This window comes from Miniopterus schreibersii (genome assembly GCF_964146895.1).
Source record: "Miniopterus schreibersii genome assembly, chromosome: 16".
NCBI lineage: Eukaryota > Metazoa > Chordata > Mammalia > Chiroptera > Miniopteridae > Miniopterus > Miniopterus schreibersii.
In genome coordinates this window covers 35,230,343-35,254,070 of record NC_138116.1, presented here as the reverse complement: position 1 = coordinate 35,254,070, position 23,728 = coordinate 35,230,343, and the positions used below count along the sequence as shown (strand labels likewise).

The following is a 23,728-nucleotide window of genomic DNA, read 5'->3' as shown; positions in this document are numbered from 1 at the left end:
CCCATCTTCAGCCTTGAAAACCTTATTCTCAGCTCCTAACACTTGCCTATAGATTCTACCCTAAGGGACCCTTGAACCCACCCTCCCCCATTTTGTGGCCCAACCCCAAATTCTCACCACCATCCTCTCCCTCACCATACAATCCTTTCCTATGCTTAGTCTGAGCCCAGGCCCTGTGCCCCTGAAGACATGGAGTTTGTGTCTGGATATCGTGATGAATTCCTTGATTTCACTGCCCTGCTCTTCGGCTGGTTCCGAAAGTTCGTGGCAGAGCGTGGGGCTGTGGAGACCAGCTTTGAGGGCCACTGGCGACAGTTGGAGGCTCAGATCAGAAGGCTGCCCCAGGACTCTGCCCTTTGGGTTCTCCATGTCTTGCCCAATCGTAGTGTGGGCATCAGCTTGGGGCAAGGGGCAGAGCCAGGCCCTGGGCCAGGCCTGGGGGCTGGCTGGCTGCTGGGAGATGAGCCCCCACTCCACCTGCGAGACCTAAGCCCCTACGTCAGCTTTGTCAGTTTGGAGGAAGGGGAGGAAGGGGGGGAGGAAGAAGAGGAAGAGGAGGAAGATGGAGAAGAGGAGGGTGCAGGCACAGAGAAGGGAGAACCAGAGGAGAATGGGGAGCCAGCCCGTATGAGCGGGGAGCCCCCCCAGGAAGCAAATCCCCCAGGGCAGCCAGAGGAGGCTGAGCAGAAGGAAGGCGGTGGCAAGAATGGCTGCCAAGAGGACAGGGCAGAAGACGAAACTGGGCCTAAGAGGAGGAAGGGACGGAGAAGTGGTAAGAACCCAGGGCCGGCCTGGCCCTGCCCCCCCGCTTAGATATGCTCCCCCTCTCTTCTGAAACCCTGCCTGCCACTCACAACCCAGCAAGGAGTTACAAACAAAAGGGTGGCTTCAGGCCAATCTGGCCCGAAAAGGTGTTTTTATTGTCCCACATTGTTCTTGTTTTTTCACTTAAGCCAACACTTAAACGTTGAAAGAAAAACTCCCAAAGTCTAGACCCATCTTAAGAAAAACTATAAGGTTCTGACAGCAGGCTCACGTTTCTGCGTGGCAGCCGGTGCCAGCGCTGTGTAGCAGCTGCGCCCTTTAGATGAGGCATACGCTCTCGGCCTACTTCCCTTTACTCACTTAGTTTCCTTGCCTCGCCCCCGTAGGCATTTGAATTTGGTACCCCTGACCCTTACCACCTTTGCCACCCCCACCTCTGACTTCTCCCTTCTTCTGCAGAGGCTGCCCCCCTGCACCTTTCCTGCCTCTTACTGGTGACTGATGAACATGGCACCATCTTGGGCATTGACCTGCTAATGGATGGAGCCCAGAGGAGAGCAGGCAGGGGCTCAGGGACAGAGAACATGGCTCCTCGGGCCTATGCTCTCCTCTGCCACAGCATGGCCTGCCCCATGGGCTCTGGCGACCCTCGAAAGCCCCGACAGCTTACTGTGGGAGATGCCCAGCTGCACCGGTACAGAAATTTGGTATCTGAGGGTGGGGAGGTCTAGGAGGCCTGGACTTCTGAACCCTGCAGCCTGATGCCCTGTCCACCCCTATCCAGAGAGCTGGAGAGTCTGGTCCCAAGGCTGGGAGTGAAGTTAGCCAAGACCCCAATGCGGACCTGGGGCCCCCAGCCAGGCTTCACCTTTGCCTCCCTCCGGGCTCGAACCTGTCATGTTTGTCACAAGCACAGCTTTGAAGTAAAGCTGACACCCTGGTGAGCAGCTGGCAAAGATGGAGTGAGAGGAAGGAAGACCCCAATAGAAAGGCAAACAGCAGGCGGGTGGGGGACCTTGCAGACAGACAGAGTGAGGGGCAGGGAAATGAGATGAAGAAAACAAGCTGTTACTGGCAGAGAATATGGACAAAGATGGAGTTTGGGCAGCTGCAGGGCAGACGGATGGCAGACAGAGGACTTACAGAGATTAACTCTGGGTGCCCACCACTCCCTGTGACCCCAGCCCCCAGTGTAGCGCTGTCTTGTACTGTGGAGAGGCCTGTCTCCGGGCCGACTGGCGGCGATGCCCAGATGATGTGAGCCACAGATTTTGGTGCCCGAGGCTTGCAGCCTTCATGGAGCGGACAGGGGAACTGGCAACTCTGCCTTTTACCTACACTGCAGGTACCATAAGGAGGTCAGGATGGGGAAGGGGAACTGGGACTGGCTCTTTGTGTCTGAGGCCTGGATGTCTGACGTCCGGAGGTGAAGTTCCTGGGACTGGAGTGTGGACCCCTGAAATAAGGGCTGGATGCTGGGTATTTGCGGCAGGGGACTAGACCCCTGAGGCTGGAGACAAGATCTCTGGAGCTAAGGACTCAGGGCCTGGGTCCCTGAGAGAGCTTAGGGGATTTGGAACTAGCAATTCAAACACTTGCTTCCCAGCTCCACCACTAACTGGTGACCTTAAACAATCACTTTATTTCTTAGCACGTGAGTTTCCTCATCTGTAAAATAGGGACACTAACAAGTGTTCCCAGGGAATTGTTATAGGGATTCTGTAGGCTGGATGCCTGCTACACTGTAGACATTCAGAAATGTTAGTTCTCTCCCTGACTAGCCCCATATTCAGACCCAGGGTCCTTGGGAGAGACTGAGGAGAGCTAAAGCCTGGGGTCCTAGCCACCAGGCCCTCAACCTTTCTCCTCCTTTTCCAGAGGTGACCAGTGAAACCTTCAACAAGGAGGCCTTCCTGGCCTCACGAGGCCTCACTCGTGGCTACTGGACCCAGATCAGCATGCTGATTCCAGGCGCTGGCACCCCCAGGCACCCCCGGGGCAGCACACCATCCCTCAGCCTTCTTCTCAATGGTGTGTGGGACCTCTCTTCAGACATGGGCCTCCCGGACTAGAAGAAAGGATGAGAGAGAATAAAGTTGTCTGGGTCCCAGATAACCCCTCCGTATATACACCAAATGCTACCACTACTACCAGGGCCTTTTCAGTCCTTTCCCCAACCCTCTAAGTCACTGCTGCCCTCCCCATCCAAAAACTCTATCCCTAGGCAACCCCCCCCCCCCCATTCCTCTTGCTCCAATTCCAGGTCCTCTCTCAGGTAATACAGCTCCTTTGGGAGGGAGAGAGACATGCCAGGTGGGGCTCTCCCTGACACCAGGCTCCTCCTCTTTCTTTCCCCCTCTCAGGAGACCCCTACCAGCTTCTCCAGGGGGACGGGCCTGCCCTGATGCCTCCTGTGCCCCCAGATCCACCCAGGGGCCTCTTTGGTGAGCTGGAGGGGCCCGGCAGGAACTAGGGGTAGGGACAGGGACTGGAGAGCCAGCAGTCTAGGTGGCCGAGATAAGACTGGAGGTGTTGGGGTCCAGATCTGGGGCCAAGTCTCCCAGTAACCCACTCTCCCCAGGCTCGTGGCAGGATTACTACATGTGGCGGGGCCTCAGCTTGGACTCTCCTATGGCTGTGCTTCTCACCTACCCTCTGACTGTGTACTACGTCATCACCCACCTGGTGCCCCAGTCCTGTAAGGAGAGGAGCACAGGGGGAGGAGTGCTTGAAGGGGGGCAGCAGGGAGCTGGTCGGGACAGGAGGGAAGAGGAGGGAGACCACATCCTTAAATGGCCAGCTTCTCACACAGTCCCTGAGCTCAACATCCAGAACAAACAGTCGCTGAAAATCCACGTGGTGGAGGCCGGGAAGGAGTTTGACCTTGTCATGGTGTTTTGGGTAAGTCCCTGCAGGCCCGAAGGCTGGGTATTTGGGTGTGAAGCGGCTGTAGGGTGGGACTCAGCACTGTTCTCTCGGTCTTTTAGGAGCTCTTGGTCTTGCTCCCCCACGTGGCCCTGGAACTACAGTTTGTGGGTGATGGCCTGCCCCCTGAGAGTGACCAGCAGCATTTTACCCTGCAGAGGGTGAGGCCTGAGGGGGGACCCTGCTCTTCAGCCCTGACCCCCCTCCCCGTCCTCCTTACTGGGCCCTGCCCTTCTGCTCCCACCTCCCCCCCCCCTCTGTCTTGCCTGATGCACCTTCCAGCACCCTAACTTCCAGTGGTTTCTCCGCCCCACTCACGGCTCCCCAGGATGGCCCTGAAGTCTCTGTCCGTCCTGGCTCCGGGGTATCAGCACGGCTCAGCTCTGGAACTAAGGAGAAGGGGGGCCGGAGGGACCTGCAGATCAAAGTGTCTGCACGGCCCTACCACCTGCTCCAGGGGCCCAAGCCTGACTTGGTTATTGGTAAGAACCTGGGGTGGGGCTGTGGGTAAGGAGGAAACAGAAAAACGTCGCAGCCAGCTTCTCCCTGCTCCCCCTCGGTCCGCAGGGTTTAACTCCGGCTTTGGCCTCAAGGACACTTGGCTGAGCTCGCTGCCCCGGTTACAGGTGGGCAAAGGGGCAGAAGGGGCTTCTCCCGCCTGTCCTTTCCCGAAGGCCGCTGCCTCTCCCGCACCTGCTGCACAGACCTGGCGGCTGCCCACGGGACCCCTTGCCCCCCCGCCCCCCACCCACCCCCCACCCCCCACCACCCACCCCGGGACTGCCTCGCACCCCTCCTCCATCCTCGGGTTTCAACTCCGTCTGACCCCTGCTGCTCGGGAGGCCCCACGAGGAGCGCACGCAGGGTGTCTGAGGGCCTGTCCCCCCGCAGTCCCTCCGGGTGCCCGCCTTCTTCACGGAGAGCAGCGAGTACGGCTGCGTGATGGACGAGCAGACCATGGCCGTGGCCACCGGCGGGGGCACCAGCCCGCCGCAGCCCAACCCCTTCCGCTCCCCGTTTCGCCTCAGAGCGGCCGACAACTGCATGCCCTGGTGAGGGCCCGCCACCTCCCCGCGTCCTCCTGACCCTGGACGTGACTCCCGCAGCGCCCCCTCCGGGATCCCTGCCCTGGCCTCCCGCTCCTGGCACCCTCCGGCCCGGCCTACCACCTGCCTTTTCTACCCCGTCTACTCAAGACAACCCCTCCCCCACACACACCTCTCTTTTTTTTTTTTTTTTAAGATATATCTTTATTGATTTCAGAGAGAGGAAGGGAGAGGGGGAGAGAGAGAAACATCGATGATGAGAGTCATGGATCGGCCGCCTCCCGCACGCCCCCTGCTGGGGACCGAGCCCGCAGCCGGGCATGTGCCCCGACCGGGAATCGAACCGCGATCTCCCGGATCCTAGGTCCGAGCTCAACCGCTGAGCCACGCCGGCCGGCCACACCCCCTCTTTAGATCCAGCTCACAAAATCTCCCCAACTCCTCCCTCCCCCACCCCCAAAAGACCCTGCTACCCGCGGGCCGGCGGGACTGGGTCGCTGACGGTGCCCCGCCGCCCCCAGGTACTGCAACGCCTTCGTCTTCCATCTGGTCTACAAGCCTTCGCCGGGCAGCGGGGCCCGCCCAGCGCCCGGGCCCGGGCCCCCAGCCCCGACTCCCGCCGCGCCTCCCGCCCCGGCCCGAAGGCGCCGCGGAGAAAAGAAACCCGGGCGGGGGCCCCGCCGCAGGCGGTGAGGGCTCCGGGGAAGCAGCCCGCGCCCCCCCCCCCCCCAGCAGGCCTCCAAAAGGGACAGAAAACACGCCAGGCCCAGGGGAAGGCCGGTAGGTGGGACGCGGAAAAGGTAAATTAAATTGCTTGTTTGAAACCACAGAGTCAGATGCTCATAATTGGGTCGCTAAGCGGGGAGGGGATGAAGGGTTTAGGGGCCACTTATTTTCCTCCAGCTTCTTTCAGTCCCTCAGTGGCTGTCCCCTCTCTTACTTGAGACTCTGTCCCTCCTTGTTAATCCCAAACTTCTAGTATATAGGTGGGTAAGTCATTTCTCCCTCAACCCCCAGTAACCCTCAGGGACCTGCCCCAAGGCAAGACCAAGGAGCAGAAAGTAGCTTCTCGCTGGGGGTCCAGGAAAACACACAGCCTCCTAGGGGCGCACACACCCCTTGGTTTATATTCAGGGAAAGGCCCCAGCCACCCAACTGTCCAAGATAGAAACCTGGAGGCCATCCTTGACTTCCCCTTCTCTCCTCACACGCAACCAGTCTAGAACCAGCACCTGCTGAGTCAGGCTGCTGAAGGCAGTCAGATCCACCAGTTTACGTCCAGACCCACCACAAACTCCACCAGGAGCTCATTTCCACATTTCCGCCATCACATTCCTTCTGGAACAGACACTAGAACGTATTATCCCTGCCCCCACAAGTCCCTTCAGTGGTTTCACTCTGCTTTTAAAGTCCCCTTGAGTGTTGGCTGGACTTATTGACTCTCATGAGTATAGAAAAGGAAAAATAGCGGAATGGCCTGGCAGACACCACTGAACAAATGCTTAAGGCTGAAGGAATGAGTCATGTTAACACCATCCTCTCCCTGACCTCATGCGATGAGAAGGCCACCCCACCACTGTGGTATTCTTTGCAAAAATCCATAACCTCAGCCCTGGCTGGTGCGGCTCAGTTGGTTGGGCATTGTCCTGTGCACTGAAAGGTTGCCAGCTTGATTCCCAGTCGGGCATGCCCAGGTTTTCAGGCTCGATCCCTGGAAGGGGGTGTTTCTCTCTCATATCGATGTTTCTCTCCTTTCCCTTCCTCTCTCTCTAAAAATCAATAAAAAATATATTTTTAAAAATCCATAACCTCAGTCTAATCATGAGAAAACATCAGAACAAATCCAAATGTAAGAGAGTCTACAAAATACAAAGTCATCAGAGGCAAGGAAAGGCCAAGAAACTGACAGATTGGAAGAGACTAAGGGGACATGACAAATAAATATGGAATATCCTGGATTGGATCCTGGAACCAAAAAGAAAACATTAGTGGGAAAACTGGAGACATCTGAATGAAGTCTGTAGTTTAGCTAATGGTATTGCATCAGTGTTAACTTCTTAGTTTTGATAAATACACCATGGTTATATAAGATGTAACATTAAAGGACAGCGGGCAGAGGGTATGTGGGAATGCTCCACTATCTTTGCAACGAGTCTACACATCTAAAATTATTTCAAAATAAAAAGTTAAAAACCAAGTTCAGACTCCTTACTATGGCTTATAAGGTCTGCTCTCTCTTTCTGTCATTCTCTTTTATTATAAACATTTTATTATCTAAGTTTTCAAATATTCACAAAAGCCCAGAGATTTAGTATAAGTCTCTATGTAGCCATCACTCAACTTCAACAATTATGAGCATTTTTCCCATTTTATTATTACCCCCTATGATACTATGATGTAGTAAGAAATACATATTTGATCTTTCCAGGGGTTCCTGGCAGAAAACCCTTGGAATTTCCAATGTGATAAGGGTGCTAGGAGTATCTTTTGTTATTCATAAATGCTTTTCAACTATAGTTGTGTTTATGGTGATGAGGTGACCCTAGATGAGCCCCTATTTAACTTCAGGATGCGGGCCAGTTGCTAGAGGAACCAACCATGTGATTAGAGGACTGGAACTTTCAGCTACACCCCTAAATCCCCAAGAAGATGTGAGGGGAGCTGGAGATTGAGTTAATCACTAATATTTAATCAATCATGCCTCCATAATGGAATATTCATAAAAACCCCTACCTGATAGGGTTCAGAGAGCTTCTGGGTAGGTGAACACACTGAGGTGCTGAGGATGGCACACCTAGAGAGAGCACGGAAGTTCCACACCACCCCTAAACCTTGCCCTATGAATCTCTTCCATTTGGATTTTCCTTTATAATAAATCCTTAACAGTAAACTGTTTTCCTGAGTTCTGTGAACCATTTTAGTAATTAATGAACCTGAAGGATATCATGGGAACCCCCAATTTATAGTCAGTCAGAAGCGAGGGAGGTCAGAACTTATGATTGGCATCTGAAGTGGGGTCAGTCTTGTGGGGTTAAGCTTACTCTGGGTATTTCGTGTCAGAACTGATTGAATTGTAGGACACCCAGTTGGTGTGTGAATAGTTGGAGAACTGGTTGGTGAGGGGCAAAAAATAACCCACAAATTTGTTGTAAGAAGTTCTGATAGTAAAAACAGGTAATAGTTGGTGTCTGAAGTGAGATTTCCTAGATTGGCCTTGGCTCACAGAAATATGTGGTGTTTTTTGTTTGTTTGGTTGGTTGTTTTTTAATTGATTTTAGAGAGGGAGGGAGGGAAGGAGGGAAAGCAGAAAGAAACACATCAATCAGTTGCCTCCTATACGAAACACGACCAGGGGTGGAACCTGCAACCTAGGTATGTGCTCTGACTGGGAATCAAACCTGCAACCCTCCGATGAATGGGACAATGCTCCAACCAACTGAGACACACCAGCTAGGGACAGAAATATGTGGTTTTGATGCCAGAGGGGCCAGTCCCTAGGGGAGACTCAATCCCCAAGCCAAGAGGGTTCTTGACTTCTTGCAGGAAATAATCCAAGATGTGAGCCAGACAAAAGGTTAAAGTGGAAAAGTAGGTTTAATTGAACAGAGAGGACAAGAAAGAAAAGCCATTCCATGGACGGAGTAGCAGACTCTCTTCACAAGAGAGGGAAGAGAGACCTCAACCACCTCCAGAAGTTGAACTTATACCTGTTTATAATTTTGTTCTTGGTGGGGTACCCTCCATATGGGAGTGGAATTCTTGCAATGTTTGAAGGAAAGGAATTTACTGAGACTCACACGGGAGGATGAATGATCTTTATTTCTGCGGAATTAAACCCCTGGGTTTCCAATGTCTCATTTCCCTTCTTCCCAACAAGAAAGAAGTTCAATCTGGTCTGCAGCAGGGCCAAAATAAAAACCAGTGTCCAGAGTTTCTGTTCCATTTTAAAGCGTGGTCCAGTCCAGCATCCTGTATGTGTCGTCTGCATGGCCTTGGGCCATGCAGCTGCTTAAGGCCACATGGGAGAGTGCGGTTATTGGACAAGAGAGTGCAACAGACAACAGGAAGCAAGAGAAAGAGAACTCTTTGGGGATTATAAGTAGGAGCTTAACCAATTAACCCTTTAGGATTTCGAATCCTTGCAGTGGCTTAATCCCCCTAGCCAATTATCTTTTCCTCAGGTTAGATTGACAGGCAAGTACCTTCCCTATGTCACCCCGACTTCACTGCGCATGTGTCCATCTCCCCGTTTGCTCAATCTCTTTCCTCAGTGATTTGCAGGGAATGGACCTGTGGTTCCCTGGGGAGCGTGAAGTTGTAGTTTCCTGGTAAAGCTGCCCAGGTGACCATGCTTATAATGCCTGGTCTTCCCTTCACTCTCTTCCTATTATTAATATTAATAACTAGCTAATTATGATGATAACAGTTTCTATGGAAAATTACTGATATGGGGAAATACAGAGTGGAAAAAAACGTTGGGATTAACTTTAACCTTTTCAAGGTATATTTCGTGGTCTGTTTTCCCTTTATGGTATGGGTAACAGTAAGGTATGGGTGAGTAGCTATTAATCAATCTTTGCAGGAATTTTGTCTGCAGGTTCTTTGAGGTCTGCTTACATCTCAGGTCAGCTGAGTTCTGTGTCAGGCAGCACAGAGCAGACCCCTGACTGAAGTTTGTTTGACTTCAGTTAGTTTATACAGTTCTCATGCCCCTCTCCTATATTAGTTTGGGAAAAGAAAGAGGAACCCGTGATTTCTGGGAGGCCACGTGGTCACCAATGGTATTGAGCAGCAGCTGTGCTGCAATCATTTACTAAAGGCAAAAGTTACAAATGGAATTTAGAATTTGCTCCAACTCCCAGGATTTGGGTCACTGGATGCACAAGGAAATGCAAACTAATCAAGAAAAAAGTGAAATATACAAACCCTCGTGAAAGGTTAAGGTCTGTGGTGCATGGGCAAACTAAATAGCCATCTCAGACAGTGGATAAAGAAAAGTTGAATTTATTTAAGGAAAAGGGGGTGGGAGTGGGGATATCCAAAGGAGAGGGCTACACAGCAGTGAGCCAAAGGGTTTTGGGTCCCTGATGGCAGCAAAAATATACTTGGGACAGTGAAACGAGGAAGGTGCATAAAAGAAGCAACAGCAGAGCCTAGGCTGGGCTGCTCTGGCTCCCTGGGAAGTCAGAGAGACAGGTTCAGGGGGTAAGTCTGAGATGAGCTGCCGCTGCTCATTGCTCCCCTGGTTGCAAGTCTCATGGGGTCCCCTCGGAGGGAAGAAGGGAGAAGGAGATGGTGCCTGTGTGCTCCCCTGGTGGGGAACTAGCACTGGGTCCTTTGTGCTGACCATATTTATCTCTCTCTTGCTGGTGGGAGTCTTAGGGGTGTTCTCAGGGGAGAATATTCATCAGCTTTCCAGGTGTGCTCTTTCAGGGTCGTGGTCTCCACTGATTGGTCGGCCCCAGGGCAGGGGGTCATTAGTCAATATAGCTGGCCCTGAGGCAGCCACTGCACCGCTTGTCTGGTTTTGCTGCTCTTCTGCACCTTAAGCTGAAATACAACTGAGGCCTAGATGTGATCTTTAGGGAGGAAATGCTCAGGAGGTCTAAACGTCAGGACTGGCAATTTGCTAGGGAAGGATAGGTTACCCTGGGGACAAGGTTCTTGTTTTCCCAGTTTTGCCCCTTGCTAGGCATCCGGGGCTTTCTGTCCTGGCGAGTTTCTGTGCCTGGCCCATTGTCTTTGCTCCGCTCATGTCTAACACCTTGGTTATTATCTGTAATAGCTAAAATAAAATTTTAAAAAGGAGTTCTGGTTTGGACTTCGATGCTAGACTAAGTTCAAATTTTGGTCAGTCTAAGTTTCAGCCACTAGCCTCAAAGCTGTCCACAAAGTGAAAAATTATGCTGGAACAACAGAAAACACCTCTAAGGCCTCTAGTCACCAAGAAGGCCGTCAATATTGGGGGAGGGCGAAACCAAGGGAGTCCTGGACCAGGGGCTAGAGTGGGAAGTTGCTGCTTCATTTTGTAGCTGGGGATCATCAGCTTCCTGAAGAACCTTTACTGCAATGGATCATGAGAGGGACTAATTTAGGAGCAATAGCGTTGGCATTAAGTGCTACAGGGTGGAAGAGCATGTTTGGGTTGATACAGGACCCACGGCTCCCTATTAAACCATCACAGGTGGCTGTACACAATTCAGACACACAGGAGGTTATTCGTGAGACGTAATCCTGAAGCTATCTAGCAGCCCATCAGGAGCCACCTCGTTAGCAAAAGGGGCTTATTATGAACAGTAAAAGACACTCCTCTTACCCCTATCACTCAGGAAATTCAAGGGTTTTACAAGTGCTAGTGCCAGGAACTTGGGACAAAGACCAAATATGTATTTATCATTATATCGCAATATCATACACCTTCAGTTTTTTCCCCAGTGTTTGAAAGCACACCCCAGACATCAGTAATCTCATTTATATGCATCTATAACAAATAAGGGCTTTTAAAAAATGTAACCGCCATGTCATTATCATACCCAATAAAATTAATAATTATCCTTTAATATATTTAATATCTAGTTCATATTCAAATGTCTTCATTTATCTCAGAGATGCCTTTTACAGTTAGTTTGTTCCGATCAAGAAATAAAAAAGATCCACACATGGCTTTTGGTTGTTATGTCTCTTAAGTCTCTTTTATTCTGTAACAAACCAACCTCCCTTTTCTTTTCAGTTTTTGTGTCGTTTTTTATTTAACCCTCACCCAAGGTTATTTTTTCCATTGCTTTTCAGAGAGTGAAAGGGAGAGAGAGAGAGAGAGAGAGAGAGAAACATCGATGTGAGACACATTGATTGGTTGCCTCCCGCATGCACCCTGACCGGGGCCGGAGATTGAGCCTGCAACTGAGGTCCATGCCCTTGGTCAGAATCGAACCCAGGGCCCTTCAGTCCGAGGGCCGACGCTCTAACCACTGAGCCAAACAGGCCAGGGCCAACCTCCCTTTTCTTTTTCTCTTTAATTTCTTTTTTCTCCCCCCTCCCAGTGGCAAAAATGTACTAAAAATTGAAATGGGGGACCTACAGTTTCTGATTCCACATGTAAGGAGCTTGGAAGTTGCCATTCTGTCCTAACCAACCTCCCTTTTCTTTCTTTTTAATTTTCACGCCACTGATCAGATGAGAAACTGAATCATTGGTCTTGGAGAAAGTTCCTCATTCTGGATCTGGCTGGTTACTTCCTCGGGTGTTTTTTCAGTATCTTCTTTAGTTCCTGTAAACTGGTAGTGACAAGGACCTTTTAACATGGTCACTGACAACCGCCTCGGGATGATCTCATGCCACTTCCCACCCACCCCCTCGCTTTTCTCCAGCCAGACACCTCATTGTGGAACTTCCCTGTTTTCTTGCTCAACTAATTCCTTCCCAACCTAAATCACTTCCTTAATCAGGGAGGACTTTCTTGACCCCCGGATGAGGGGAGAGTTTCCTGCTACAACCTCATGGAACCTTGTGTGTCCCCTCCAGCCAAAAAAGGGAAATTCCTGTCCCTGGTGGGCTGAGGGGAAACAGAACTTTCCACCACTCCCTTTGGCTAAATTGCTGCCACCCACTGCATAAAAGTATGAAATGGCATGATCCTCGCCGAGTGGCAGGATTACTAAGGACTTGTTTTTCATTTTGTTTAGCTGTACTGCTCATTTTTCTTTCATGAACACACAGTATGTTTGTAATAAAAACGTTTGATATACAAATTGCTCTCTTTGATAATTCACTCACTAAATATTGATTGAATGCACACGGGGCTTTGTGTGGGACCTTAGAGATGCAGTGGGGGGAAAAGACATGATGGCCCCTACCTCTATGACATTTACACCTGTGGCAGGGCCCCACAACCACTGCCTCGGGCCAAATCCAACCCCCTCCCCCCGTGCCTATTTTTGTATGGCCTGCAAGTTAAGAAATCAAAAGAAGACTATTTTATGATATGAACATTATATGAAAAGCCAATTGCAATGTCCATAAATTTATATTGAAATAAACCCGCAAATATTTCTTTATGTATTATCTGTAGCTACTTTCATGATGCGAACAGTAGGGTTTGAGTACTGTGCTTGTGACAGAAATCATATGGCCTGCAAAGCTGAAAATATTTACTAACAGGCCCTTCACAGAAAAAGGTTGATGACCCCTGGTCTAGGGCAAGATTTTCAAAAGGCACATTTATGAGATTTAGTGTGGGTCATAGAGCACTGTAGTGGGCCTTAAATAGCATTCTTTTTAATGAAATAGAATAGAATAAAATATTATTTGCAGCACATGTAGTGAGAGTGAATATTTTGTGAAATATTTGTCACTTATATATGCAATATATGTTTATATGTGTGTATCCATGCTGCATCACAATATAAAATATATTTTTTACTGTAGGTCATGGTCAAAACATCTAAAAATCACCAGGTTGGAGGGAGGCCTGGAAAAAAAAACAACAGAGAAGTAACAGAAAAATTACACTACAGTGTGTTTGGTATGATGATGAAAGAGTGACAGACTCTGACACACACAGAGGAGGCACTTAAGACAACCTCACCGAGTCAAGGAGGGCTTCCTGGAAGAAATGACATCTAAGCAATGAATGACCTGAAAGACAACTTAGCCAGGTAAAGAATAGAAAGAAGAGAGAAAACAATAATAGCATGTGCAAAGGCCCTGGGGCAAAAGTAAGACAGGCATTGTTGAAAAACTATAAGAAGTTTGGTGTGGTTGGAGTTTAGAATAAAACGAGGCTCCCTTACCCCGATCACTCTCTATCACATTATTTTCTTTGAGCTCTTAGTACAATTGTTTTACCTCATTCATTTATTTGTGTCTATTACCTCCTCTCTTCCAACACACTAAAAAGTAAACTCCATGAAAGGGGAGACCTTGTCTGCCTTATTTATAACTATGCCCTAGCACAGTGCCTATGATATAATAGCCGCTCAGCATTTACTAACAAATTTTAGAAAGATATTCCTGCTATACTGGGGGAAGATGGACTATGAGAGGTAAGACTTGAGGAGACAGATCAGCTAGGAGTTTTGGTAATACGGACAAGAGCTTATGGTGGAGAGAAATAGGCAAGAACCTTAATGTTGGAGAGAAACAGGTGGATCCCAGGGCTAAGATGTAGAAATAACAGGTGGTGGCCAATGAACAGATATTGGGGCAAGACGAGAGCAGGGAAGGAGCTGAAGGGATGAAGGATGACTTCCCGGTTTCTAGCTAAAGCAACTAGATAGAAGAAGTGTCATCTGCTCACAGTGGGGACGCAAGAAGAGGAGGTAGAGTAGTTGGGAGGAAGTGGGAGAGAAAGGTAATGAATTCAGGGGAGGACTTGTTAAGTTTGAGATGTTTGTGAGACCTCCTGGTGGTGGGCAGTTGCTATGTGAGATGGAACTTGCACAACTAGGAGAGCGGAGGAAAGCACCTAGAGAAAGTGCGAAGAGGCCTTGAAAAGCCAATCCTGGCGAATTTCAAAGTGTCAGGAGGGCCAGAGGAAGAGGAGCCCCCAGGAGAGGGAGAAGCCCTGAGGGTAGCAGGAAAACCCCAGGGAGCTCAGAAACAAAGGAAGGCCGGTCAGCTGTGTCAGATGCTGCTTAGGTCAGGCAAGATCAAGGTGAACAGGTGTCCCCTGCACTTCGCAACAAGGACACAAGAGGATTCAATAGAGTGGCGGTGGCAGACGTGAGAGAGATTAGTGGGGGAGGCAATAATGAGGCAATGTAGAAAATACCGAAAACACTAAAAAGAAAATTCAAATGACTCTCAATCCCAACACCCAGAGATAACCGTGATCACCATTTTGGTGTGTTTACAGTCTCTTTTGTAAGAAAGTACATATTTTTTACAGAACTTTAATCATACTGTACATAGTGCTGACTAGCTGTTTTTATAAATAAAATAGCATGTTATGAACAGCTTTTCATGTCATTAGACAGTCTCTTTTCATGGGTGGTATATATTAGTTTACTTTATGAATGTAATATAACATTTAGGCAGTTCCTAATTTTCTCCATTATAAATGAAGGAGGAAGTAAAAGGTGTCCCACTTGGAACCAAACAGGGACCTAAGATAGTCTGGGCCTGCGTGGTAGGTGGGAGTTGATTTGCCTCAGATGCTTTGCATGGAGTTTCTGGAAGGAGAAAGGCAGTTTGAGGGTAGTTGGGTAGAAGCATGGGAAGAGGAGAACGACATTGGTCTGTGTGGCGTGCTAGTCCCAACCTAGCCTTATGGACTCAGGTCTGAGGCCTGCAAGAGAGGAACCATAGGCAGAGGCCGAAGGAGCCACTGTAAAGCCACAGGACACAATGGGCTCAACACCTGGGTCCCAGGAAACAAAGTCACACACAGAAGGGGCTCCTCCCACTTCCTGTGAGAGGGAGGTAAATGGAGGCAATAATAGGGCACTTGGGGGGCACTGAGAACTCCAAAGAAGCCCAAACAATGGCCCTGGCACTTAGATGACTGGCAGGATTGGAAGCTGTCACTTTTGTATCGGGAGCGTTACCCAGGTGAGACAGGGGCCAGCTAGCTACAGGCTGTTACCATTAATGGCCCCAGTACCCACACGCTAGTGAGGCCATGGATTTTGTTTAGTTTCCAAGTATTTGGATATTTTCCTGTTAACTTTCTGTTATTGATTTCTAGTGTGAGTCCATCATGGTCAGAAACACATTCTGTATGATTTCAATTCTTTTAAATGTATTGATGTTTGTTTTGTAGCCCAGGATATGGTCTAGCTTGGTACCTGTTCCATGAGTGCTTAAAAAGAATATATATTGTGCTGTTGTTGGGTGGAGTGATCTGTAAGTATGGATTACATCCTGTTGGTTGATGGTGGTGCTGAGTTCTTGTGTATACTTGCATTTTCTGTCTAATTTTCAGGCAGTTGCAGAGAGGTAGGCCATGAGTTATGGATTAGACAAACCTGGTTTGAATGCAGGCTGATTCAGATCCAGAACCCTGGAGATGCTCTTCTGAGATTGGATCACTTGGCCTAGCATGGAAAGTACTAAGAGTAAATATGCTCTTTGAGTCAGACTGTGTCCTAAACTCTGTATATATGTCACTCTAATCCTCACAACAAACCTACAAGCCAGGTATTATCATTATTATTATCATTAATTATTTTATAGACGATGAAACTGAGGCACAGGGAAAGTAAATAACCTAACCAAGGTCAAGTAGAGTACCCTGGAAACAAACCCAGGCAATCTGGCTCCTGAATATGTGCTTTTAACCTCTACACTATACGGGGAAATGACACAATTTCCCAGGACTGATAAGAAAGACACTACGAAAGCCTTTTTTTCCTTGATAACTGGCCAGGCAAAGAATCAAAAACACTTCCATCAAGTTTTCTTTGAAATGAGGGGATTTAAGGGAGGCCCACAAAGATGAACTCATGAGTTCCTGGTAAGATCACTACTTCCCCATCCCAGCACTGTTCGCCTCACCACTACTGTGGGAGGTAGAATGGAACAGAATGAAAATCAGGGCTTATGAATGAATACAGTGTCACCCACCACTTGTGGCTGTTGAACACAAGAAATGCGGCGAGTCTGACTTGAGATGTGCTCAAGTGTAAAATGCAAACTGGATTTCAAAGACTTAGTATGAAGAAAAGAAGGTAAAATGTCTCACTAATAACTTTTTATATAGATTACGTGTAGAAATGATAACATTTTTGGATATATTAGATTAAATAAAATATACTCTTAAAATTAAAAAAGAAAAAAGAAAGACAAGGCTTAGGGGTCAGGCTGCCTGAGTTTAAATCACTTAGTAGCTTTGTGACCTGGGGAAAGTATCTGTTCCCCACCTATAAATGACATCAGGTTTTGTGAGGATGAAGGAAATGAACAAATGTAAATGCTTAGAAGGGTCCTCAGCATAGTTCAATAGATGTTAATATTATTATTGTTGTTGCAAACTGCCTGAGAGACCAATCCCAAAATAGAGACTACAATAAACACTAACTTCCAGCCTTTCACAAAAATAAGATGATGCCTCCCATTCCTGTGAATTGCAGGCATCCAGAAGTCTACTCTTGCCAGGGTATCCATTGTCACCTTGACTCATCCCCAAATGACTCTGTTTACCTGTTCTCAGGTTCAATGTCCTACCTCCTCCCACTCTGCCCCAAATCCTTTCACTGGACTCTCTGGAACTTATTGTCAGCAAAATCCTCAAATCATCAACCTCTTCTCTCAAGCTGGTGATTTGCCTTCTTGCTCTCACAAAAACGTGACTCTCCCTCGAAGCCACTGCTCCCTGGCAACCCTTTGAGGCGATATTTGTTTTTTTCTCCCACACTCCACACACTCTGAGGTGAGGCAGATGTCTTTCTTAATCCCTTTGTTGCTTCCAAAACCTTTCTCTTCCCTTCAAAATTCCAGACTCTATAAAGCATATGCCAACAGACTATATACCACTCATTACCAGGAGTCGAACCCACAACCTTGGCATATCAGGACAATGCTCTAACCAACTGAGCTACCCAGCCAGGGCTCCTTACCCATTCTCGTTGCAATCATCTTCCACCACCTACCTTCACTGAAGGCTTAAGCATTTGGCTTATGGGTACTTACCATGAATCACGATTTTATTAATGTAGACTAAGACATCCACCTAGACAACCCACCCAACATCCCAGCCTCTCAGTTCCTTGTCTGCTGCAACCTAGTATAATCTTCCCTCCACTCCACCTCAGCAACACACTCCAACGGCCAAACCCTAGAACTCTGTCATTATCAGTAAGGGTACCACTGCCAGTCTCCTGATTTCAAGCATGCATCTTTCCAGTCCCCTCTCTAGCACCCTCAGTTCAACAATCCTTCACCGCTTGGAGCTCTTTAGTCCGCTGACCAGTCCACATTTCACTGTCCATCCACCACCCTCTTCACGTCTTCACATCCCACCCCACTCAGTTTAGATCTGATTGTTCATTAATATAATCGTTCCTTTGCATACACTTCTAATTCTCTTGTTCTTCTCCCTCTGTCTTACTTGCAAGACTGCAAGTGTGATCAAACCAAACTCACCAACGAGACTTTCCCTGAGCTACTAAGCATGGCTGGAGATAAACCACCCTGCTGACAGATCTCACTTGGAATTTATCATGACAAGTCACAAGTAGGCTCTTAGTACTGCCCCAAAATCTTATGGTTTCCCTGCTCAATTCTCTCTCCTGCTCTCTGAGATGGCAACTTCATATCCCTTCTCTCTTCAAATGGTAATCCCCCATCCTCAGCTAGTGATCTTAATTTTTTTAAATTGATTTTTAAAGAGAGAGAGAGGAAGGGGAGAGAGAGAACTATTGATTTGTTGTTCCGTTTATTTACGCATTCATTGGTTGATTTTTTTTTTTTTAATCCTCACCCGAGGATATTTTTTCCATTGATTTTCAGAGAGAGTGGAAGGGAGGGAGGGAGAAAGAGAGAGAAAAAGAGAGAGAGAGAGAGAGAGAGAGAAAGGCGAGAGAGAGAGAGAAAGGGAGAGAGAGAGAAACATTGATGTGAAAGAGACACATTGATTGGTTGCCTCCTGCACAGGCCCTGACCAGGGCCCTGGATGGAACCTTGCAACCAACGTACATGCCCTTGACCGGGATGCTCTAACCACTGAGATAAACTGGCCAGGGCAGTTGATTCTTTTTTTATGTGCCCTGATTGGGGATCAAACCTGCAGCCTTGGTGTATCTGGACAATGCTGTAACCAACTGAGCTACTCGGCCAAGCTGTGATCTTAATTTTTATTTAATCAAGAAAAGGGAAGCAACTAGAAAAAAACTCACTCGCCTTATCACAAGTGCTTCTTATGATGCCTAGTCCCTGCAAATTCCTTCTATTTGTTTGTGGGTCTTTCATGTTGAATGTGTTCCTCAAATGTCTAGACATTCTTCCTTCCTTTTTACATCTCCACCACTCCAAGGAAAGCACCCTTGTTGAGATAATACCAAATCCATGGACAGCACTCACCCTCTCGGCAGCATTTAATGGAATTGTTACTTCCTCCTTGAAACTCTGTCTTGACCTGCAGGACACCACACTCTCCTGGTTTTCCTCCCACCGTGCCAGGGGATCCTTTTTCTAGTGCCACCTCCTCTTACAAATTTCTCTTCTGTACCCTCTGTCCTCTGGCTACACTCACTTTCCCACTGCTGCGCCACAGCCCTGCCTTTCCCTGTGCTTCCTCACGTTTATTAATAGCACCAGCCTTCCCATGCATGCAAACCCTCAGCAGGCCCCAATGGCTGTATCTTTAAACTATATCCCAAACCTGGTTACTTTCACCATCTCTACCATTACCACACTGGTCCAGGTCACCTCTATCCCCCACTTGGGCTGCTGCAATAACCTCCTTAACGGTCTCTCAACGTCCAGTCTTGCCCTTCTACAATCCATTCTCCTCGTAACAAACGGTAACGGTAGGATCTAAATCAGATCTTGTCAGCCACTGTTTCAAACTCTCCAGTGGCTTCCCCATGACGTCTATGGTAGCACTCAGACTCTTACCATGACCAACATGGGTCAGAGCCCTACATCATTTGTCCAGCTCTTTTCCTCTCACTCACCAAGCTCCACCACCCAGCCATTCTCTGTGTGCCTACAGTGGGCCAAGCTCATTCCCTCACAGTCTTCTCCCAGATCTTCCTTCCTTCCTGAATGTCACTGCCCCAGAGAGACCTTCCCTGACCTCCCTAACTAAGAGAGTCCTCAATACCCCTTAGTCTGGCTCCTTAACTTTTCTTTTTCGTCCTAACATTGATTACTACCTAAAGTTGTATATTTATTTGTTTACTTGTTTCTTGTCTCCTTCCCCAACTGAATCCCAGCATGTTGAACAACACCTGGTGTAGCTCAATAAATATTTTGTTGCATGAAAGAAAGAAAAGAAGGAGAGAGGGAAGAAAGAGAGAAATAACAAGCAGATATGCAAAAAGCCTTGGGAAATTGATTTTGTCTAAAGCTGGCTTAAGTCATTAGCTCTTCCCCTCTTCATATTTCATCAGTCGTGTTGAGCAACTGCACAGCATTTACAAGCACAAGAATTAGAATCTGACAAGTCCCAGCTGGACTAGTTTCAGCTGAGTGGTCTTAGGCAAGTTACTTAATCTCTCTGGGCGTCCTAAACTCATACAGCAGTTATTTACTGAGTGCCTGCTTTACAACTGGGGCGCTATGCTATGACTGTTGGGAGAATTATATAAGGTAAGGTAGGATAAGCCTCTAGCATCAAGCCTGGCTAATCATAAGTGCTTAATAATCTGGTGTTATTTGTGCCCATTCTTAAAGTTTTGCCAAGATACATTCTCATTGTCTGTTTACAAAAGTCTGTGTTCGAAATTTGGATGTTCTCGTTGATCAAAGAATTATTTAGGACTATTCTGGCTTTTTGTGTGTATGTGTGTGTGTTTTAAACATATCTCCATTGATTTCAGAGAGAGGAAGGGAGAGGGAGAGAGAGAGAGACATCAATGATGAGAGAGGGTCATTGATCGGCTGCCTCCTGCACACTCCCGACTGGGGATTGAGCCTGCAACCCGGGCATGTGACCTGACGGGGAATCGAACCCCGATCGCCTGGATCCTAGGCCAACGCTCAACCGCTGAGCCACACCCGGCCAGGCTCTGGGGGTTTTAAGAAGTTGCTTAAGCATTTGTAAAGTTCCGGTTTATTATATTGTGGTCAGAGAATGTGGCCAGTATAATTTCAGGTTTGGGGAATTTGAGTTAGTGCCTGAAGGTAATTTCTTTCAGAGACTAATAGATCAATATTTGTACATTTTTATTGGCACTGAAAAGGTGTGTTGTCCATCTAGAAGAAACAAAGTTCAATAAATATCATTTGAATGCAAGCTCTAGGATGGAGACTATCTATGTTCACTGCTGTACTCCTGCTATCCAGTAAAGGACCTAGCACACATCACAGACACTCAATAAATATTTGTTGAATGAGTGGCGAGTTAACCAATCAACCTTATTATTATTTAGATTCTTGATACCTTTGTATATTTTTTCTTACTGCATCTGCCAAAGACTAGTGAATTATATTACAATTTCCCACTACTATTATATTTCTGAAAGTTTCCCAGTGTGTTCTAACTATTTTGGCTTTATGTCTTTTAATGCACTATGAGTTAGTGGCTGAAGGTTTTATGGCTATTACATAACCATTGTAAAAATACCCCATATCAATATAAAGTGACCATTGAACAAAACGCTAACTATACAATATGATAAGTTTTACTTTTGTGTTGTTGTTAATCCTTGCCCAAGGATACTTTTTCCGTTGATTTTTAGAGAGACTGGAAGGGAGGGAGGGTAGGGGGAAGAGAGCCAGAGAGAAACATCAATATGAGAGAGACATATGGATTGGTTGCATCCTGCACATGCCCCGACCGGGACCTGGGATCGAACCTGCAACCCAGGTATGTGCCCTTGACCGGGAATCAAACCTGAGACCCTTTGGTGCGCAGGCCAATGCTCTAACCACTTAGCCACACAGGTCAGGGCTATATGGTTTACTTTTATTATGCATTTATTTCTTTTGGATAAGCAACACATAATAATAAAACTCGAAAGGTACAAAAATACTTTTCACAAAAGTGAAAAGTAATTTCCCTCCTCTCTTGTCTCCCATCACTACATTCCCCTCCTCTGAGGCAATCACTGTTAATAGAATTTTGCTGATTAGCTCGATTTGAAAACATTAACTTTTTCATAGAGAAGTTTAAAATATTTACATGAATTGTTTGAAGCCATATATTTGGTATAATCATCTTATTTTATACTTCCTTGATGCTTTATCTTCTGCTATGTGCATTAAATTTTCTTCCATTTTATCTTTTCTGGTGATTTGAAAGGCATAGAGCCTATTTTTTATTTCTCTTTTTTCCTTTAAGATTTTCAAAAGTATCCTTAACTTGTATTTCTTGACTTGGGGGTCAAGAGTGAAATAACATGCTATGGCTCTCCAATTAAATGAAGAAGTTAAGCATATCCTTTTCCTTCTTGCCTTAGATAAGGTTGATTAAATCAGGGGTTACAAATATAGATGATCACAGTTCTAATCTGCCCTATGATTGTAAGGGAGATCTAGCCTTTATCAGCTCATGCCGCTCCCCAAAATTCATATTTTGAAGTCCTAACTCCCAATGTGATTGTATTTAGAGATAGGTTTTTTAAATAAGTTAAAGTGAGTTCCTTGCAGTAGGCCCTCATTCAAAATGAACGATGTCCTTATAAAAAGAGGAAATCTGGACACAGACATGGAGGGAAGATCACATGAAGACACAGGAAGAAGAATGCTATCTACAAGCCAAAGTAACCAACCCTGCTGACATCCTGACTGACCTCAGGCCTCCAGAACTCTGAGAATCAATTTCTGTTGTTTAAGCCACCCAGCACATGGTGCTTTGTTACAACAGCTCTAGCAAACTAGTACATTTCCCAAAATAACTCAAAGAAAAAGGGACCCTGTGCAAGCCCCTCTCATTTTACAGTGTTTCTCATGACCCTCCAGAGAGGAACCAACAGAGAAGACAGAGCATCGTGTGTTTCGTGCTGGGCTGCCATCTGCTGGCGGCTCTTTCCTGCCACTCGGCGGTTCCTGATGAGGATATAGTGACTGACACCTCTTAGATGACATTTAGCAGAGAGTAAGTGATCTCCCCTGCTCAGGACTCCTCCTTTCTAAGACCTCTGAAATGAGTATACACTACATTAACAAGGAGTTAGGCAGTCTTTTTTTTTTTTTTAAGACTTTTTATTGATTTTTTTTAGAGAGGAAGGGAGAGGGGGAGAAAGAGAGAAGCATCGATGTGAGAGCAAAACATCAATTGGCTGCCTCCTGCATTACCCCTACCTGGGATTAAGCCCCAAACCCGGGCATGTTCCCTGACCAGGAATCAAACAGGCAACCCTTCAGTGCATGGGACAATGTCCAACCGAGTCACACAGGGTAGGGCAGGAGTTAAGGAGTCTTGACTGCAATGTTTAGATATCTCCTCCTGGGGGTAATGAGGAGAGAGACACTGGACATGGAGCTCCTACCCTAGCAACTTCGTTCCTTGCCCATACTCACAGATGGCTCCTCATTCCTAATACCCCGCCTCTTTCTACAATTCTCTCCTAATTTCCGCTGAGTTGGTACCCTTTGCTCAGGAAACACAATCCCTTCCTGCCTATGGAAAGAATCTATCCAATACTTTCTTGGGCCTTGCAAATATTGCAGTCAGATGCATTTCTCCCCCTGGTATCTCAGTGTCCAGTCACCACAAACATAGTGGAAGGTGAACTGACAGTGAGCTCCGGTCCTATGGTCTCCAGGTGTCTCAGAAGTGAGAGGGAAGAGGAGAGGGGCTGTATTCACAAGCTTTCTACTGAAAGATCTGAATTCAAACACTCTTCACCATCTGAGGATTATCTCCCTTCTAAAGACTCCATCTGGTCCTCCTTTGGACCTTACTTCTCAGGAGCTGATAACTCTGGCCTTACCATGCTAAGAGAGCATTCAACCTCCACCCCAGATTACACTATAAAACATCCTCAATTGGGTCCTCTGAAAAGCATCACTCTTATTCCCAGATCTCCCTTCATACCTTTCACTTCCGTGATTTTGACATCCCCAGTTAAGGAGACAAAACCACTATTCATTCGTTTGCCCCAACCAGAGGTTTAGAAACCATCTTCAGTTTCCTTCTTTCTTTCCATTACCTCCACACTCAATCCATCAGTAACCCACTGCCCTCCATACCCATCCCCGTGCTCCACACCTACATCATTTCTCACCTGTACCACTGTGATAGCCCCCAGCACCTGGTGTCCCTGCTTCCACCCTTCCCCTCTACAGTCCATTCCCTGGACACCACTAAAACAATCTTTTTTCTTTTCTTTTTTTAAAAATACATCTTTATTGATTTCAGAAAGAGGAAGGGAGAGAGAGGGAGAGAG

General features: G+C 47.3%; 1 protein-coding gene across 1 annotated transcript; it reads left to right on the top strand.

Moving 5' to 3' along the window:
• Positions 1–174: 174 nt before the first annotated feature.
• On the top strand, positions 175–5,429 carry ZMYND15 (zinc finger MYND-type containing 15; the record flags this gene model as incomplete). Its single annotated transcript, XM_081115805.1, has 13 exons — positions 175–772; positions 1,225–1,459; positions 1,550–1,705; positions 1,950–2,110; positions 2,644–2,796; positions 3,129–3,209; positions 3,347–3,463; positions 3,578–3,666; positions 3,753–3,851; positions 4,019–4,172; positions 4,258–4,316; positions 4,582–4,742; positions 5,258–5,429. The coding sequence occupies exons 1-13, from the start codon at positions 190–192 to the stop codon at positions 5,427–5,429; spliced, it is 2,220 nt and encodes a 739-aa protein (XP_080971931.1). The 5' UTR covers positions 175–189.
• Positions 5,430–23,728: the final 18,299 nt, after the last annotated feature.